The sequence below is a fragment of the Vombatus ursinus genome, unplaced genomic scaffold (genome assembly GCF_900497805.2).
Source record: "Vombatus ursinus unplaced genomic scaffold, bare-nosed wombat genome assembly UNPS02014924.1, whole genome shotgun sequence".
Classification (NCBI taxonomy): Eukaryota; Metazoa; Chordata; class Mammalia; order Diprotodontia; family Vombatidae; genus Vombatus; species Vombatus ursinus.
Window position 1 is genome coordinate 5,486,605 of NW_020954702.1, and position 20,848 is coordinate 5,507,452.

Consider the following 20,848-nt stretch of genomic DNA (forward strand, 5'->3'; position numbering starts at 1 on the left):
TTTTAGCAATGGTTAAAGTAATGTTTATACACAGTCTAAAAATTTTGATTCTTATCACCTAATACTTTCTTTATTCTACTATCACTAACAGAAAAAGGAGGCTACACAGGGTTGAAAGCCTTTTTGTATTTGTCTTTGTTTCACAAGTTGTGAAACCCAAGTAATTTATCACCTAATAGCCAGCCTACGTGGGGACGTTCTTCACTGTTAGACAGGTTGGCTGTTGGATAGCAGAGAGGGTGCATCACTAGGATCATAACCCAAAGCTTTTCTAGTCTGATAGAATGTGTTCAGTTGGCATAGCCTTTAGAACCCAGGGGTTTACTCCTAGAACACAATGAAGCATCAGAGTAAGGCTTACGTGGAACACAGATTTCACTAGTGTTCTATTATTTCTCACTCTAAACCTGGCAATATCCCTTTCTTAACAAGAAGTCAACATAAACAGAATTTTTCAACCACATAGGTTGTCCCTTCCTGCTACCACTATAAACACCCCCTTCTCCCACCCCTAAGAGAACTTTTTGGAAGAAGACTATTTTTCCAGCTTTTAGTTTATATAATCTCTTTCACATCCTACTTGGATATGGTACTTGGAAAAGATGGCACATAAACAAATTTCATACACCTACCATACTTAAATGTTCTCTCAGGAAATAACTTAAGAACCTAAGACTAAAGGATGATTATCTAAAGATAATGAAGTCTGAATTACTTGCAGTTCCCATTATTAAAAAATTTCATAAAGATCACTTAGCTCTTCACCTAAGTTTTTCATATAAATAGGAATAATATGACTTAAAAGTGCTGGTATGAATAATGAAAATCTAGTATCAGTAACAATGAGGGATGTCCAAAGAACATTAAAAAAGAAATGTTGGAAATATGTGTAAGGCCAGGTTATAACATAACTATGCACACTGTAGCCTAGATGGATATAGTATAGCACTGTCCTTGGTATCAGTGTTTTATACTGAAAATGTGTTAAGGACCTTCCAGTCTTAGAATTCATTATGTCTCCAGCAAATGTATAAAAGGCAGTTTAGGTTGATACTTAATGAGTTTCCACCTTGGTGGCTTGCAGTCAAGAAAATCTGGGTTTGAAATCCTGCCTGATATTAGTTCTAGGGAAGTCAATCTGAGAATCAGTTTTCTCATCTGTAAAATGGGAATAATAATAGCATCTCCCTCACAGAATTTTGAAGATTAAATGATTAATGTAGGTAAAAAGCTTTGTAAACCTTAAAGTACTAAAGTTAGCTTTTAATATGCAAGTGAAAGTTTAAGACATTCCTTACCTGGTTTCTTTTTAGTGACTGCTTTTTTAGATGTCAACTCATTATCAGATTCTTCCTCCTCAGACAGCTCGCTGTCACCATTAGTTTTCTGTTCTTCCATTAAATCTTCAGGGGCAAAGGGGGATTGATCTACAATGACTTCAAAGATTCTTCTAGCTATCGTTTGTACCAAGGTATGGCTGAGGATGGAAGCATAAGGAAAATAATGAGATTAAAATTAATGAGACCTATTGTACAAAAATGATTAAATTTCTGATTCTGACTCGCTTTGTGTTTAAGGTTAGTCAGTTGGTCAACAAGCATTTGAATGACCAACTACAAAGAAAAATTCACTTACATATTAACCAACCATAGTGATAAAAGCACTAAGTGACCAGTAAAATGTAACAGAAAACAGATGGCAATAGACAATGGCACTGATTGCTTGAGTGATTAGAAACAGGTTTAAACTAGCAGCTAAACTATCAGTAAAAACTTTAGTGTCTAACCAATTGATATTTCAGATTTGGTTGTCCTTCCCTTCAACTAACAGCTACTCCTCACACTTAACATAGCACTTTAAGGTTTATAAGGACCTCCTGCATAACAACCTTGGGAAGGAGGGAGTGCAGGTATTATTGTCATTTTGCAGATGAGGAAACATACTCAGAAAGGTTAAATGATGTGCCAGAGTCACAAGACTATGAAGTGTTTACAGCTGGGACTGCAAGGCCAAGGCCAGCACTCTTACCACTTCATGATACACGACCTCTTATAAACAAAACAGGAAGATGACTGACTATATGATGGTCTTTTCTTCTCTCCCCCTTCCCTTCCCAATAAGGAGAATTTGAAGAAAAGTTATACACAAGGCAATAAACGTAAGTTTTACTCCTTAGTTACTTACTCCTTAGTTTTAGCTGCGATCTTGCAGAATGGATCAATAAACTTGAGATTCTGATCTGCCACAAGCTACAATTTAAAAGTATGAGGAAACAAGAAATAAGAACAAAGAAAATAGTTTTTGTTTCTTTTTCAAACATGTTGCAGGCAGTAAGCTTTTTGGGAAACACTTTAAGTGAACGACTGAAGCATTTCAACATTGTTTGACTTAGAATTTTAAAAAGTTATTTCTATATTAACAGGAGATACTTTTTTTATGCACGTGTCCTCAAAGCTACCTTGATCATTTAGCTGCCATGCCATGGCTCCAATATTCAAAGCCAGGAGCTAGAGAAATTCTGACCTATAAAGTCACTGATCTTCTAGCCAGAAAGTTTCTGAACCCAGCTATCTGGATTATCAATGTTATGTTACGAATGGAGACTATAAGAAACTTGGTTAATTCTACACCAGAAAAAATTTCATTTCTTAAAGGACAGTTTCACATAAATATAAACATCACAATATCAAATAAATATAAAGTAATGTAACTTTAAAAACATACCAGGTTATTTCAGTTACCTGGGTGGCTAATATAGTTGCTTCACCAGCAATACAAACCACAAACAAGATGCTGGCCTTACCTCTTTCGCTCCTACTTTTGCTAGTTCATCTAGGTAGATGTCAATGAAGTGAAATTTCACTCCATTAGGAGAATTACTCTCTGGGTGCAGAATTTCCTTCATCAAGACATCCAGAAAAAGCTTGATCCGGCTGGTGAAAAAGAACCACAACCTAATTATTTCTCAACTATTTTATGTGTTATAGTTAAAAGTTGAAAACAATTGTCAAACAGCTCAAAGTGTTATTTTCTTTTTGGTAACAACCATAAAAACTCATATTTCAATCGATTAACAACTATTTTATTATGTACTTTTATTTATTAAATACTTTTTAAAGTACTTTATTAGGTATTAGGCACTATGCTAAATATGTTAATAAACAGAGATATATACAAAGTATTTAAATGTAAGGTAGTTTGGGACGGAGGACACTAGTAGTTGGAGGAATTAAGAAAGGCTTCATGCAGAACATGGTGACTGAAATGCAATTTATGGGAAGGGGAATTTAGGAATGAATATATTCCAGGCACAAAGGTCAGCCAGTACAAAGAAATGGAGATAGGAAATGGATTGTCATGTATGAGGAACAGAGAGGCAAGTTTGGCTGGACCACATGGCATGGGAAGAGGAGTAATGGCCAATAAGGCTGGAAAGACTGGTTGAGGCCCAGTAGGATAAGGCTTTACCTAGATGTTAATTTTCTTTTCATATTTTTCTTCCCTAGCTCTTTTCCCATTCTTTCCTCTAACTCTTACTTGGTTTTTAAAATATTTTTACTTCCTTCTAAGAATGCTTCCTGGACTTGTATTCAAATTGAATTTTACTTTGAGGCTTTGCTTACATATTTTTATAGACTCCTTCCCCAGTGTCTTTCTACCTAAACTTACTGTGACTTCTTGGTTTCCCAATTAGAATTATTCTTGTGCATTTTCTAGATCTTTGTTGAGGAAGCTGGGTGTGGTGGTTGAGCTATGTTAAGTGTTTCCCCTTTCTCTCTCTAACATCTTGGGCCCCACCTGCTGTACAGAGTTTTGGGTTTGTTTTTTTTTTGGGGGGGGTAATCGGGGTTAAGTAATTTGTTCAGGGTCACACAGCTAGTGAGTAGGTCTGAGGCTGGATTTGAACTCACATCCTCCTCACTCCAGTTGCCAATGCTCTATCTACTGTGCCACCTAGCTGCCCCTAGTATAGAGTTTTAATGCCTAAATGGCATACTTCATATTTTATCCTAGAAGCAACAAAAGGCCACTGGAGTTTGTTTGGTAGGGGAGTCATATGGTCAAATCTATCCCTAAGGAAAATCACTTTGGAAACAACATGTAGGACGACCTAGAGAGGTGAGATACTTAAGGCAGGGAGATCACTGCAGCAGTCCAAGTAAGAGGTGATGAGGATCTGAAATAAGGTCGCAGCTGAGTAAAAAGATCAGATGCCAAAGACGCTGAGGAAATAGAAATGGTAAGATTTGGCAACTGATTAGATATGTGGGGCTGGTGAGGTGACGGGGCGAGTGAAAAGTCAAGGATAATGCCAAAGTTACAAAGCTGAGAGACTAGAAGAATGGTGCAGTTGCCTTGGACACAAGTAGGGAAATTTCAAATAGGGGAGTTTGGGAAGAATGATGATGAGTTCACTTTTGCACATGTTGAGTTTAAGATGCCTCAAGTACATTTAGTTTGAATAAATGGGAGTGATGCGGGAGTAAGGTCTGAGGAGAGATTGAACTTAACATGCACTTATAGACTTTGAGGTTTAGATAACACTTTCTCATTTATTTATTTTATTAAACAAAGCACAGAAAGGCCAAGTGACTTGCCTTAGCTCCAGAGTCACAAGCTAACACCTGAGAAGTTAACTCAGGCCTCCTGAGTCTTAGACCAGGGCTACTTCCACGATGCCAGACTACCTTTTTTTGTAAACAGAGAACTCTTAAGAGTGCATAGGGTACTTCTGGTGACCACAAAGTTCACCTCATTGGAGGTCTTTAAGCAAAGGCTGGACTGACTTAGTTTGGAATGTAGGGAGTGGCATCCCTTTTTGGAGATGGGTTGCATCAGGTGGCTACAGACATTTCTTCCAACTCTGAAATTCTGTGATTTACTTATTTGTTGTACTGGGGCCTTTTTTTTGGTCCTTTGCTCTGGTTTTTCTTTTAGCTTCCCTTTGAAGGTTTCTTTCCACTCCTCTTTTCTTTGCTGTGTTCCTTAACCTGGCATACTGGTTGTCTTGTAAAGTGGAATAGAAGTGCTGGTCCAGGTAGATGTTCTGAGCAGTCCAGCAGAACCACCATAGCACTGGCCTCCTGTAAAGACTCCCTACACCAATAGTTCTTTCTTTCTTTATTTTTTTTAATTAATTTATTGTGATTTATCAACCATCAATTCCATATGCCCTTGAGTTCAAAATTTCTCTCCTTTTCCTGCCTAACCCCCAAGATGGCACACAATCTGATATAGGCTATACATATACATTCCTATTTTCACATTAGTGATGTTGTAAGTAAGAATTAGAACCAATAGGAGGAACCACCAGAAAAAGAAAAGAACAGAAGAAAAAACAGCAAATAGTATGTTTTGATCTGCATTCAAATGCCATAGTTCATTCTTTGGATGTGGATAGCATCCTCCATCACGAGGCCTTTGGAGATGTCTCAGATCCTTCTATTGCTGGGAAGGGTTAAATTTATCTATATAAGTCATCGCACAATGTGGCTGTTATTGTGTACAACATTCTCTTGGTTCTGCTCACTTCACTCAGCATCAGACCACACAAGTCTTTCCAGGTTTTTCTGAAGTCAGCCTGCCCATCATTTTCTATATAGCACAACAGCATTCCATTACATTCATAATCACAACTCGCTCAGCCATTCCCCAATTGATGGGCATCCTCTCAATCTCCAATTCTCTGCCACCATAAAAAGAGCTGCTATGACTATTTTTGTACATGTAGAGCCTTTTCCCATTTGTATGACCTCTTTGGGATAAAGCCCTAGAAGTGCTATTGCTGGGTCAAAGGGTATGCACATTTTTATAGCCCTTTGGGCATAGTTCCAAATTGTTTTTCAAAATGGTTGGATCATTTCACAACTCCACCAACAATGCATTAGTGTTCCAATTTTCCCACATCTTCTCCAACATTTATCATTTGCTTGTTTTTTCATCCTGGCCAATCCGATAGGTGCGATGTACCAACAGTTCTTGTAGCTAGTGTGTAGGTTGTGTAGGGGCATGGGAGCCCCAACAGCAAAGGGCATCAAGAGTAAAGGGAGGGCATTTGTTGGCTTAAGGCTAGATTTGGGTTTGGGAAAATAAACTGTGCCTTCATGAGTTGTTCATAATCCAGATGTTCTTCATTCAAATGCCCTCATATAAGTTCATAATGCAAGCGTCCTTAATTCAGGAGCTACATGAATACTAATGGATTATATCTGGGCTCCAAAACACAAAGAAAAATAAAATCTAATTTTATCTCATGACATTGATATTACCCCAAGGACTGCTGACTCTGGAGGCAGAGGATCTGGATTACACTCCCGGTTCTGCTACCTATTACTTGTGTGAATTTGACTAACTTGTTTAACTTGTTTGAACTTCAGTTTCCTATCTGTAAAATTTGACATGAGATCCATTTTAGCTCTAAAACTACGATCCTACAATAAAAGCAAAATAACTGAAATGCATTAAAAATGTGGAGAATTTAGACAAAGGAAAAAACCGAATTTAAAATACTCTTTCTGTATTGTAAAGACTCTTTTCACCATCTTCCTCACCCCCTAAGTATTTTTGCTTATTCTGTCCCCTTTGTACATTCTTTTCCCTGGGACATTTATGTTTTTCACATCCATCCTAAAAGGGCCAGCTCAAGCCCCATCTGCTATATGAAATCTTCTCTACCAGACCACATTGACCCTTGCCCTAATTCGTTTTGTACTTTTTTCCATACTGCACCATCAGAACCTTATTAAATACTTCTATTATTAAAATGTACTACACAAATTAGAACTTCCTATTAATATATACTGCTATTTTGTAATTAACTTTCATGTGTGTATACATACATACATACATATGGTTGGGTTTTTTTTTTTTTTGAGGCAATCAGGGTTAAGTGACTTGCCCATGGTCACGCAGCTAATAAGCATCTGAGACTGGATTTGAACTCAGGTCCTCCTGAGTCCAGAGCTGGTTGTCTATCTACTGCACCACCCAGCTGCCCCCAATTAACTTTCACTTACATCTCATCCTCTAAGTGGATTTCAAGCCCTATATGGACAAGTACTGCGATATACTTCTTTTATACTATCAAATGCCTTTAGCACTGTGTTTGACATTCAAATACTTTACTAGCTGATTAAAGCTTTAAGTAAATTCAGGATCTTGAAGTTTGATATTAATAGAGTCATTCACCAACTGTTTATTAATTAGTTACTCCGTTCAAAAATACTGTGCTGTGGCTAAATTTTGTGGATTACTAACCTTTCATCCCAACCATTTCTCTTCAGTACTTCAAAGGACTGTCTCAGGACCAAACGAATTAGCTAAAGATAAAAAAGTTTGTTATACAAGAAAGTAGACATTTCCAATTAGTTCAATAAAATAAAGGTATTGACACAACTGCTGCAGTCCAGATGCTGATAACTTATACTGTAATCAAATGTAGCCACCAGGTACCAAAGTCGTATTTCCCAAATCTACCTTCCTTTTAAAATAGCACAGGAGTGACCCAAACCTCGATTTTTCAAATATGTAAGCAAGTAATGGCTAAAGATGAACCTTTCTATTTCTATACCTTTATTTCATTTTACATTCTGTTCTCGTCATTCTAATGGTCTTTGTTGGCTAAATTAAGTTTCTGAGTATTTTCCCCAACAAGAGATTTTGAGTTTGTATGTTATAATAACTAACTTGTGTCTCAGAATGTTATGCAACAAAGCTGAAAAAGAAAACAAAATGAAAAACAACCTAAGCTCTTACCATATAATATTTGTTTAGACGATGCTGATCTATTCCTTTCCATTCTCGATTCATGGTTTTCCAAAACGTTTGGATGAATAGGTGTTCTAGAGTGAATAAAAGTACCTGAACATCTGATTCCCAAAATACTGCATTATGCTTTCTTACAAACAACATATAAATATGTAGGGACACATTCAGAATAGTGTACCAATTAGACTAGTGCTTATAAATTATTCTTTTTGGTCAACCTGAAATAAAAAATATGCTAAATAGGTCCAACAATTTTTTTAAAAAGAGAAAACATGATTAAATAATAGGAAACACATGGAAGTTTATGTTTCAAGAAGCAGAGTGCTCGAGAAACACATTTTTCTTTATCTATGGCTAAGATAATATTCATAAAGTGCTTAACACTGGCACATTTTAGACACTTAACATATGCTTGCCTACCCCCCTCCAAATTAAGATCTAACTTTTTTTTGATCCATATTCATAGGCCTTTTAAACTTGTATCTGCATCCACAATTAATTAAAACTCACTTATTTTTATGAATATCCTCAAAGTCTCTGTAAGATCTACCCATACATTTTCACCCCATATCATATATTAGTTGAGTGGGTAAAAGCACAAATCATTTTATCAATCAACAAGCACTTACTTAGCACAAAGCATGTGCCAGGAACTGTGCTAGGCACTTATCTTCTCAAAATTCAATTGGTACGCAACTTAGAGCTGCTTTTTTCCACTTGAAAGTGAAGTGATCATTCTCTGTGCATGTAGTTCTCTGCAGAAATTTGCCTTTATTACTGGCTGAATATAGTTCAAGTTCAGAAAGCTACTTTGGGTTATAAAGCCATTAGAATCATTAGGTCTGACTTGTTAAAATAGAACAAACTAACTTCTGCTGTCTTTTATGTCCTCAGGGCAAAAGTTCAAACGTTTCAGAAATATCCTTGGAGTGCTCATCACTTTTAAAATTCAGTTCTATTACTAAGAACCATCTTCCAAAATGTATTATTACTTCAATTTGTTTTCATTAGCTTTAAACAGTTCTCTGAACTTGAGAAACAACCATCTGGCCATTTAAAGAGGTTCTCTCAAATATATGAATATGTACATACAGCTATATAAAAATGCCTATTAAAGTACTTCAGTATTTTTAGTCAATGAATAGTTATTTGTTAAGATAGTACTACATTTAAATGGATATTTGCAATGTATGCATGTAGTTACTTAGAAACCTGTCTCCTCATAATGTCAAAACATCAAAAACCTACCTTACGTAGATATCATACATTATATACTTGCCCTAAGTCTTAAAGGTAAAAACCCAAACTTTAAAGGGCAGTAGAAAAAGAGAAGAACAACGACCAACTATGTCACTCAAAATTAAATAAGACTTACGAGCCTCCAAGTTGTTAATAACATGGATGAGCTGGGAAATGGTATCAGCTAACTCCTCCTGTAAAGATAAGGTTAAGAAAAGATGTTGGTGTTGATATGTGGTAATAATGCATAGTGACAACATAACGGCCTGTGCCCTCCTCTCATATCTGTTGATGAGAAAATCTAAGCCTCTCGTTTTCAACATAATTTCCACTAAAAAATATGTATGAGTGTTTGCATATCATGTATGAGTGTTTGCATATCATATATGAAAAACCACATTTTCCACAGATTCATTATGCCAGAATATATGTCTTTGAGGTGCTGTTTAAGCAGCACATACGAAAATATTCCCTATTTGTCACTTTAGCTGACTTAAACTATACATAAATCAGTAGTCAGTTTCTTTCTTCAAATACATGTATTAATATATATTGTGATTTTACAAAACAGTCAAATAATTAAAAGTCAATGAAGCCTACAGTGGGATCTGATAATGCAAGTACAGTATAGCTATACATAAGAAATTCTCTCCTCCACTACTGACTTAATCTATGATTTTAGACAAATCAAGACAAAGCAGAATGATAAATGTAGACTGTGACCCACAAGAAACTGAGGAGCATCAGTTTAAGACTCTTCCTAGTATTAGGAGGAAAACAGCATAGCACATGTATTAGTTCTATCATGAGCTACACACATGGTTTAAAGGATATAATTAAATGACATTTGTGAGTAAAAAAATCTATTAAAAAAAATCTGCTCATCGGAGGAGAAAGCTAATCTTATTAATTTTAATGAGTTATCTATGAATTTTTTTGATCCCAAGTTTGGTTCTATTTCTAATTTCAAATTTTCTTACTTCTATTAAACCTAATGTTTTACTAATCTTCAATGCAAGCAAAAAACAATTTACACAATCATCCTAACTGCAGCAAGTAGATATTAGTAAAAATCAGTATACTAGAACAAATTCTTACATGCTCTCGAGAAAGCAGCTATGCTAAAGGTTATACATTAAAATCCAAAGCAGAATTTATTCTATTATTTCTTAAATGGCAGAATCAATGAAGAGAGTCACATTTAAAGTGAACAATGAAAAATATCTTGTCTACTGATGAAAAAGAAACCTATAAAACAAAACTCACTGGAGCATCTACTGAATTATGACTGAAGACATTTCTAAAATTTATGCACATCTTTCATTTTAAGGTTAATATTTATGGTACATAATCCTTTTGCTCTTTCTGAAGCAGTGTGGAATACTGAACAGAATACTAGCATTCCCCCTGAAGATGCTTGCCTAGCCTAGCTTAGCCTGGGCATACCAATTAACCTCTCTGATCCTTGGTTTCCCCATACGTAAAATGAGAAGGTTGGACTCAATGGCTTCCAATACCTTCCAGCTATGATCCTAAGTCTTCCTGAATAGTAATAACGGCCCATATTAATATATGACTTTAAGTTATTTACTTTACAACAATTCTGTGAAGTAGGTGGCAATTATCCTAACCAAACTGGGAATCTTTTCTACCCACCTTACAGGGTTGTTAATTTTGTTTTAAAAAGTTTTTTTTTTTTGTTAAAGTAGCTCAAAGTAAATGATCTTACCTGTAGGAGAGATTCATCTTGCATCCACATGCAATAAAAAAGTCCTTTCCATATTTTTAATAGTTCTTCTTGACTAAAGCCCCCTAGAGTATAAAAAAACCCACAAAATTCTTGTTAGAAAATGTACACATTCCTTTTCTAAAAATTGAGAGTAACAACTGAAGGAACAAAAGTAAAATACGCATCATGTAGATGAGGCCTATAGAACATATCTATGGGTGATATGAATTTTATTTTCACTGTTTTAGGAGCATGGGAGAAGAATTAAGATTTATTTTGCTTGGCTATGGAAAGGAGTTCTAAGAGCAACAGATAGAACCTAAAGATTTTGGTTCAATATAAGAGCTTCCAAATAATCAAAGCTGTTTCTTTTTGTGGTGGCAAAGATTTGGAAATTGAGGGGATGCCTATCAACTGGGGAATGGCTGAACAAGTTGTGGTATGTGAATATAATGGAATACTATTGTTTCATAAGAAATGGTGAGCAGGCAGATGTCAGAAAAACCTGGAAAGACTTGCATGAACTGATGCTGAGTGAAATGAACAGAACCAGGAGAACACTGTTCATAGTAACAGCAACATTGTGCGATGACCGACTTTGTTAGACTTACCCCTTCTGAGTAATGCAATGATCTAAGACAATCCCAAAAGACTCATGATGGAAAATGCTATCCATATCCAGAGAAAGAACAATGAAGTCTGAATGCAGATTGAAGCATACTATTTTCTCTCTCTTTTTTTTTTAAATTTTTTTTGTGTTTTCTTTCTCATGGTTTTTTCCTTTGGTTCTGATTCTTCTTTGCAACATGACTAATGGGGGAAATATTTTTAACATGATCATACATGTATAGCTTATATCAGATTGCATGCTGTCTTGGGGAGAGGGGAGAAAATTTAGAACTCAAAATCTTATAAAAGCAAATGATGAAAACTAAAAAGAAAGAAAAAAATAATCAAAGCTATTGAAAAATGGAATGGGACTGCTTTATGGGGTATGATGAGCTCTCTGTTGTGGGACAGGCTTACTGCGGATGATGAAAACAGAATTTATGCATTGGATGGGTAGCTGGATAAAAAGACTTCTAAGGCTTTTTCCTAATACTAGCTTTCTATGATCTCATATTTAATCCTTCCCCATCGTTAAGTGCCTTTTTCATCCTAAACACTAATTTCCCTCTTCTCATTAACAATATAACTGATGTATACTAAATCATTTTAAAAATCATTAGATGAGGGGCAGCTAGATGGCGCAGTGGATAGAGCACCAGCCCTGGAGTCAGGAGGACCTCAGTTCAAATCTGGTCCCAGACCAAACACTTGACACTTACTAGCTGTGTGACCCTGGGCAAGTCACTTAACCCCACCTGCCTATTAAAAAAAAAAAGTAAAAAAAAATCATTAGATGTTAAGTATTTTCTCTATTCCTGTGGTCAAAGTCTTATCGATAATATTAGTAATGGGAAAATAAAACTTACTGTAAATATAGGAAATATTACAGTCTTGAATTTTTCTAAAGGTGGCTACTAAATAATCAAACAACAAGTGCAATCTTGCTGCACCCTGATATATTCTGTATATCACAATATATCCAAATTTTATTAAAGGACAAGATGATAAACCTTTTGGGGGTAGCAAAAGCAGGATCTAATGGATGACAGCAAACATACTGGAGATTAAAGAAGTTGTACTAATATTCTAAAAAATAAAAAATACCCATGCAACACATATGACTACATTCAAATCCTTTCCTGCACTCAAGCTTGTTTACCGTATTCAAAAAGTGAATTCATTTCTTCTATAATTTGCAACAATTTTGCATATTTACAGGACAGGAGCATTTACTCTCTTTGGGGGTAGACTCATCTCGTGCATTTAAAAAAATCAAAGGACAGTTGTAAAATGAAAGGTTGCTAAGATAAATATTGTTCAAAAATAAGGAAGATGCCATACCAAGAATTTATTCTGCCCTTGAGCTGTAGGACCTTTAATTAGCAACCGTGCAATGTAACTGGCACGGTACCTTACACATAGTAGGCACTCATTAAATATTAATTGAATGAATCAAAAAAGAACTAGACCAACTTTAGAGGTTTCATACTCCATTCTTCAAAGTAAGGCAATCCACATGCTCCAAACCATTGCCCTTCTGAGGCAATATCAAAACAGAAGGCTCAGGAATAACAAAAATTGAGACAAGTGGTCCACAAAGCAGGGGGCTAAAATAACTTATATTTTCTAGAACATCTTAAGAAGATTTATAAAATGTTTTCCTCATAACAACTCTATGAGGTATTTCAAATATTATTAATTTCACTTTATACATGAGGAAACTGAGGCTCAAAGAAAGTAAAAGTGACTTCCTCTGGGGTTTGGTCTAAATTAGAGGCCTTGAAAAACCTCTAATTTTGATATAGAGGGGGAATAGTGGTGAAGGTAGAGAAGTTATATTGTAAGAAATGGCAAATAGAATCTAAAAGAAAAGGAAGGTATGTAGGTGGCAAGTGTGTAATTTAGGGAAATGGAAGCTCTCTGACCAGACTATCTTCTTTTTTTGCTTTTTTGGTGAGGCAATTGGGGTTAAGTGACTTGCCCAGGATCACACAGCTAGTAAATGTCAAGTGTCTGAGGTCACATTTGAACTCAGGTCCTCCTGACTCCAAGGCCAGAGCTCTAACCACTGCGCCACCGAGCTGCCCCTGACCAAATTATCTTCACACCAGGAAGGGACATTCTAAAGACGAAGCTCTTCTGGCAGTTTATCAGCTCCAAAGGCAAGTGAGAGCAAAAGGCCTTCAATGTCCTCATCTGTAAAATAATGAAGTTGGGCCAAACATCTTCTAAGGCTCCTTTCAACTACAAAATAAAAAAATGAAAAAGTTCCTGATATACATTCCTACTTATCCTATACATGAATACAAAGAATACTCATTTGTAGACTTAGTCCAAAAATTGTATGGGTGGGTCAGGAATTGATACTATGCTCTCATCTTTAAAGAAAGCAAAATTGCCATTTTAAATCACAAGAGCTAAGATACAATTTAGTATTTTTGGTCCATTACATTTTGTGTATTAAAGATTGTTCTAAAATAGAAACACCCATATTACAATAAAAAATAATGAAATTAAAATGCAGTTCTAGCAATGATTTACCTCCAGATAGAGACACATTTAATCCAAAGTACTACTGTTTTTGATGGGAAGCAATCATGAGCTAGAATATCAAGAGTTAACCTTGAAGGTAGTTAGACTGGACAAATGCTAATGTGATCCTAGAAAAGTCCATCATTTAACCTCTCAGTACCCTAAGCAACTCTGTATGACTCTACATTGCAGAGAAGGTGCCTGGACTGGTTGAGGGAGTTTCCTCATCCATACCAATGAAACCACATGTCTTAATCCTATCCCAATGATTTCAATCGAACAACAGACTGGGAAGAGATTTTGGCCATTGGCAAGAAAGGTACTCAAATGCACAAGTATATTCAAATAATTTCATCTCTATGTTTTGGTTTTTCCAACTGTTTTTTACTTTATGGGAATTTCATGAAAACAAGGTCCATTTCTGACACGTTTTGTGCAATGTGTAGTATTTATTTCAGTTGTAAAAAAAAGAAAGGCCCAGGAAAGTAAAGTAAAATGTTATGCAAACTAATTTCTTTCAAATTATTCAATATTAAGTCTTTATGGACAAAAACTAGATTATTTGGTGGGTATGAATTTAACATAATATTATTTACCTCAGAATGTTCTAAAGGCTAGCATGCTTTGAAATGATAAAACGAACAGTCATTCTCACAATGAAATGAAAACAATACTTCTCATTCCATCGTAAGGTGGTATCTATCCCACTGTGATTATAGTTATGAATCACGTTTATTTTATCACCTTTGGGAGGTGATAAAACTTTCTAGAGGATAAAAATTTTGGAGAGAATGTAGCAATATGCCTAATGGTGAACAACAGCTTAACAGAACAGTGAAATTAATATTACTAAATTATCTGAGGACTGAATGAGTAAACTGCATATAACATTTACATTAGGTCCACATAGCATCCCTACTTATCCTATATACGAATTCAAAGAATGCTCATTTGTAGACTTAGTCCTACAATTGTGTGAGCAGGTCGGGGAAACCTGACCATCATCAGGAAACATCAGATCAGATGTTAGACACTCAAAATGTGTTAAAAGCTTGCTTTGTTTTTAAACATCTATGATAATAATTTATAGTCTTGATGGACAACTAAACTTTCTGTGCTGAGGGAGGCTTTGTACAAATATATTTGTACATGTGAATATAAGAATTCATGATCTAGAACAAAATAGTGAAATACTGTATTATCAAAATTGAGAAAGAGCTATACATCAATCTATTTTCTACAATCTCTGTTAACTCTCCTCTTTTTGTTCCCTTATCTCCACAAAATTTCTTAGGCTACTTTGTTCTTTTTCCTACATCTTATCAAGTTAGACCTGATTTTTGTGTACAGGTTTCATTCTCCTAAAAACTGTAAGCTGCTTGAAGTTAGGGGCTGAATTGTTTCATCTCTGTATCTCTAGTGCATGGTTTCTTAACCTGGGATCCCTGAGCTTTAAAAAATAATTTAACTGAATTTCAACTTAGTTTCCTTTGTAATTCTATGTATTTTATTTAATGCATTTAAAAACATTCTAAGAAGTGGTCAATTGGTTTCATCAGATTGCCAAAAAAAAAGTTTAAGAGTCCCTGCTCTAGCAATTTGCACGGAAGTACCTATTTAACAAATGTTTGTTGAACTGAATTATAGAGGGATGTCATCAGTAGTTCTGAAGCCTGATGTAAAGCACTGACTCTCCCTTACTTACAAATATTTACATCTTGATGCTTCCCTGGTTTGAAGGAGTTGATAAAGTTTTAGGCTGTTAGAGACTTTTATTTCCAGCAAATATAATTGTTTCTATCTTTTCATTTTTTCTAAGCACTCAAATGCAAGAAGAGAAATTATGCATAGCCCAAAGAGACTGCCAATGGTTCCTGAGGATTGTCCTAGAACATATACCCAAACAGTTCTCTCCTTTGCCAGGTTTTAGTGTTAAAATTGTCTCCTTTAAAGAAAAGGAGTTGTGAGGGGAGAGAGAAATCATTAATTTCTCCAACCACTATAAATTTTAGAGTAGTTTTACTAAGATGAATAGATGTATTATATTGTTGTGAATGCTTTAAAGAGAAACTTGGAAGCTGAGAAAAATTTCTAAGAAAGACTAAGCCACATCATTTGGTCTCATTTGAAATAGATGTCACGGAGCTTTTCCTTTATAAAAGCATCATGGAACTGTAGATAGTCTAAAATCCTGGAAATAAGCAGAGTGCATTTGATTGTTTGAAAGTCTTGGGCTGATGCCAGTTAGTTAACAAGCTGCAAATATTACTATGTTCTTATTAACTAATTCAATTCAGTCAGTCAGTTCATAATCATTTATTAAGTGTTTACCGTGTTCCAGGTTATGTATTAAGTGCTGGGGAGACAAAAGAAAGGCAAAAGACAGTTGCTGAAATCAAAAAACTTCCAGTCAAATGGTTTAAACATGCAAACAACTACGAACAAACAAGTTATACATAGGATAAATAGGAAATTACCAACAGAGAATGGCACTAGAATTGCAAGGGATTGGGAAACATTTCTGTTAGAAGGTAGGATTTTAGCTGGGACTTGAAGGAAGCCAGGGAATCCAGGAGGCGGAGAACATTCCAGGTATGGGTGACAGCCAATGAAAATGCCCAGAGCTAAGAGATGGAGTGTCGTGTTAGAGGGCCAGTAAGAAAGAACGCCACTGGATCAAAGAGTACCTGGGGATGGGAGGATTGGTGGGTGGATGTAGGAAGACTGAAAAGGCAGGTAGTAGAAGGCTAAGTTATTACGAAAAGCTTTGAATGCTAAAAGGAGGATTTTGTATTTGATCTTGGAGTTGACATAGTTGGACCTAGACTTCAGAGAATTCACTTTGGTTACTGAATAAAGGATGGAAGGCAGAGTCGAGGCAGAAGACCCACAGCAGGCTACTGCAATAGTCTAGGTGGGAGTTGATGAGGGCCTTCATTGGGGTAGTGGCAGTATCAGAAAAGAGAAAGTGGTACATTCAAAAGATGTTGTAAAGGTGAAATCACCAGGCCCTGTTAAAAGATTGGCTATGAGGGGTTGGGTGTGTGTGAGACATAGTGAGGAGTTGAAGATGACACATAACTTGTGAAACTCAAGAGACAGGAACAATGGTACTGGGGGTGGGGGGCCAAGGTTTATGTGGAAACATCATGTGCTCAGTTTTGGACATGTTGGGTTTAAGATGTCTACAGAACCAGTGTAATTAATATGCAACTGGAGATGTGATACTGGAGGTCTGCAGAGAAGTTAGGCCTGAATAAGTAGATTTGAAATCATCAGCATACAGATGATAACTGAATCCACGGGAACTTTTGAGATTACCAAGTGAAGTAATATAAAGGGAGAAGAGAAGATAATCTAGGACACCTACAATTAGAAAGTATAACCTGGATGAAGATTCAGCAAAGGAGACTGAGGAGGAGTGGTCAGGTAGGTAGGAGGAGAACCAGGAGAGCCAAGTCCTAAAAATCTAGGAGAGAGTATCAAGAGACTGATCAACAGTGTCAAAGACTAAAGAAAAGTCAAGAAGGATGAGAACTGAGAAAAGGCCATTGGATTTGGCAGATTTTTGTCAGAGATCACTGGTAACTCTGGAAAGAATAGTTTCAATTAAATGATGATGTCAGAAGTCAGACTGCAGAGAATTAAGAGAATAAGGTGGGGCAGCTATGTGGTGCAGTGGATAGAGCTCCCACCTTCGAGTTAGGAGGAACTGAGTTCAAATTTCACTTCAGACACTTGACACTTACTAGCTGTGTGACCCTGGTCAAGTCATTTAACCCCAACTGCCTCACCAAAAAGGAAAAAAAAATGAAGAGAGTAAGATGAAAGAAAGTGGAAGAACCTATTGAGATTGTCTTCTGAAGGAATTTAGCCACAAAAGGAAGAAAAGACATGGGACAATTATTATACTGGGGATGGAAGGACAAGGGAGGGAAAACATATCAGTAAAAAGCAGTAATGCTAGGCACTAAAGGGTAATATACAAATAAGTGGCAGGGTTCTTGCCTTCAAGAAACCTCAGGAAATGATATCTTTTTGGTTTCTTACCCCAAATAACTTTTCGTAGGGCTCATATACGTCAGCTAAATTAGGAGCAAAGTTCCAATTTGTTGACCCAGGGACTCCAGTGTTATATCCATAAGAACATCTGACCTTCCTTTAGGCTTGTTTTTCTTTTTCTGGGAAGTCTTTTATCTTTCCTGTCAATAGTTCTTTTCTTGAAGGAATTCAAAGAAATGGTACCAAAAAAAAAAATTAAAGGAAGAGAAAGGTTTCCAACAGGAAACCAGGTGAAGAGATAGGAGTAAAGTCCAACAAAATTATCATGTGGGGAGGCAACCTGATATAGTAGGCACTGGAGTCAGGAAGACTCCAATCCAATCTCACACATTTTCTAGCTGTGAGACTCTGGGTAAGTGACTTGATTTCTCTGTGCCTCAGTTAACTCAAAGGGGTTGGACTTGATGGCCTCTAATTCACCCTTTGAGTTCTAAATCTAACATCTTATGTTTCTAATTAGTTCACAACTTATACCTGCTGTCAAAAAAAGGTATACCACTTATCTGCTACATGAAAGTAATTAAGTCGTTGATCTTAATAGTGACATAAAAGAATGTATTTATGTTAATACTTCAAGGATTAGGAATTCTTTATCACTGCGGATGACAGATGGCTCACAGCCCCTCCATGGCTTTCCTATATGGTCTTTGAGAATTCTTAAGGCTAAAAAACTCATCAACTTGGAGTCACCCTAGTGATATGTCTGTGGGATACATAAACAAAATATACTGGGAAAGTAGTTGTTTCCTGGTATATAAATATGTAAAGCTCTGTAGAGTTGTGGAAAATGCCATTTACCTGCAGTCAGAAGATGTAGGCTCGAGTCCTACTGGCCCTGCCATTTACTAGCTGTTGTCATCTTTTGTAAAAGGGGCATAAATATATTGCAACCTAGCTCAGCGGTTGAGGGGAGGTCCCAATGTGATAATATTATGTAAGAGGGCTTTGTCGGCTACATATATGTCCTCTCTCTATACTGTTTAGTACCAACTCTATCTGGCACAATATTCTATCCTCAATACCTTGTTCTCAAAAGTCCAGTTTTTCAAATTGGCTTCCCGATACCTTGGCCCCAGCCCTACTGATGCCAACCAAAGCTGACTCCCCCTCATGTTCCCATCCCCAATTCATAGTGGCAATTCCCGTCTACCCCAGATCACCACGACGGCTGCTTTTAGCTAAAAAAATAAACACGAACCCCGCTAGGATGCTCTCTCTGCTCCCGGTCTCCCTGTTCTGGAGCGCACCCCGCAGCTCGGGAAGCTGCTCTCCACCACGCTCCGCTCCACTGCCGGCGCCGCCCGGCCCCAGCCGCGCTTGTACCTCCCCGCTAGTGCCCCATGTGCTTTCCCTCCTACCGCGGCTCCCGGCCCCTTCCCCGCCTCCCCCGCCCCCATCCAGTAAGCCATGTGGCGAGTAACCTCGCCGGCCGCCTCCTCCCTCCCTCGGCCCCCCGGGCCGGGGGCGGCGACCCCCGCCTCGGGGCTTACCTGTCACTCTCTGAGTTTTCACGCTAATGTACTGGCGCAGTTTTTTTGCCGCGCGATCCCGAACCAGCTTCTCGTTCGATGCCAGTCTCTGGGCAAACTGGATCTCGGCCGGCTGCATGGCAGGGGCCATGATGCCCCCGGAACATCCCCTTCCTTCCTCCCTCCCACGCCGCCGCCGCTCTCCTCCTCCTTCTTCTCCTCCTCCTCCTCCTCCTCTTCCTCCTCCTCCGCCGCGGCCACCGCCGCCGCCGCCTCCTCCCGCAGCCGCAATTGCGCAGAGGCCGCGGACGAGTCGAACGGCGGGCGGGGGTGCCGCGCGTCACGTTCCAAGGAACGCGGGGTGATGACGTCATAGGGGGCTGCGGCTCGGAGCGGCCCCTGGGAAGGGAGCGTGGCGGACCCTGCGGCCGCGCTGAGCCGGGGCCGGGGACCCCGGGAGGGCTGCTTCTGAGTCCGCTCCCCTCCTGGTTCTAAACAAGTCCTTGAGAACACTGCGCTTCCTGACCCGCCCCGCTCTTTTCTCCACTCCATCCTTCCTACGGTCACTTTTCTGCTAGAAAGGAATATGTTCCTCTGCTCAAAAATTTGAAGTATTTCTTTAGTAAGGGCCAGAGAGACGCCTTTATCTAGCGTTCAAGGCTCTCCACCATCTGGTGCCACTTTCTCTCCTTATCCTTTTTATCTGTGCTTTTCATCTATGCACCAACTAGTGCCCAAATGTAGTTGCCTCAGGACACTATGCCTGTTTAAATCTAAAGCCCAAGTCCTACGCCACACCTTTGATCTCTGCCTTGCCCTCTGAATTTCAAATTACACTTGGTCTTTCACATCCCTCATACATGCATTATGCATTGTTTTGTATTATAGTTATGTATTTATGTGTAATTTTCTACTATGAGAGGCAGCCTAGTAAAATGGATAGCCCAGATTCAAGTTCTGCCTCCTGCCACACACATACTGTGTGACCTTGGACAAGTCTATTAACTTCTCAGTGATCTAGACAGCTAAGACTATAAATTGAGGGAATTTCCTAGACTATTGAAATTACAGGTCCAGTCCCTATTATTAGACTATTAGCTAACATAATGACAAAGCTTGGACCAAGAAAAAATGCAGTTCCCTTCCTTAATTGCAGAAGTGAGAGGCTATGAGTATGGATTATTGCATATTCTGTCAGACTTGTTAGATTTGTTGACTAGTTTTGCTGAACTACACTATTTCTCTCTTAAAAAAATCTTTATTGCAAAGGAAGAATCTTTGTGCTTTGCAGCTAATCTATACCACTAACTGATTAAATCTGTGGAGGTGTTTTAGCCTCCTATGTTTGATTGTAATGGAGTGGACTCCCATCTCTTACACACACACAATATAGAATTATGAGACTATCACACCTGTGGTGTTGAGAAGCTATCACTACTTC

The 20,848-nt window shown here is 37.7% G+C and overlaps 1 protein-coding gene across 3 annotated transcripts in view; it reads right to left on the reverse strand.

The window, feature by feature from the left end:
* The window catches only part of RRP1B (ribosomal RNA processing 1B), a 54,291-nt gene extending 34,698 nt beyond the window's left edge, over positions 1-19,593 (reverse strand). For 2 of the 3 annotated variants that reach the window (XM_027843647.1, XM_027843646.1), the window contains exons 1-8: positions 19,429-19,593; positions 10,736-10,818; positions 9,143-9,200; positions 7,756-7,841; positions 7,258-7,319; positions 2,804-2,933; positions 2,185-2,249; positions 1,299-1,477 (exon numbers count right to left, since the gene is read on the reverse strand). In XM_027843647.1, the coding sequence (XP_027699448.1) occupies positions 1,299-1,477; positions 2,185-2,249; positions 2,804-2,933; positions 7,258-7,319; positions 7,756-7,841; positions 9,143-9,200; positions 10,736-10,818; positions 19,429-19,558 (793 nt within the window). In that variant the 5' untranslated portion in view covers positions 19,559-19,593. Of the gene's footprint in view, positions 1-1,298; positions 1,478-2,184; positions 2,250-2,803; positions 2,934-7,257; positions 7,320-7,755; positions 7,842-9,142; positions 9,201-10,735; positions 10,819-17,926; positions 18,096-19,428 lie in introns of all 3 variants that reach the window. The other variant, XM_027843648.1, reaches the window with a different exon arrangement.
* Positions 19,594-20,848: the final 1,255 nt, after the last annotated feature.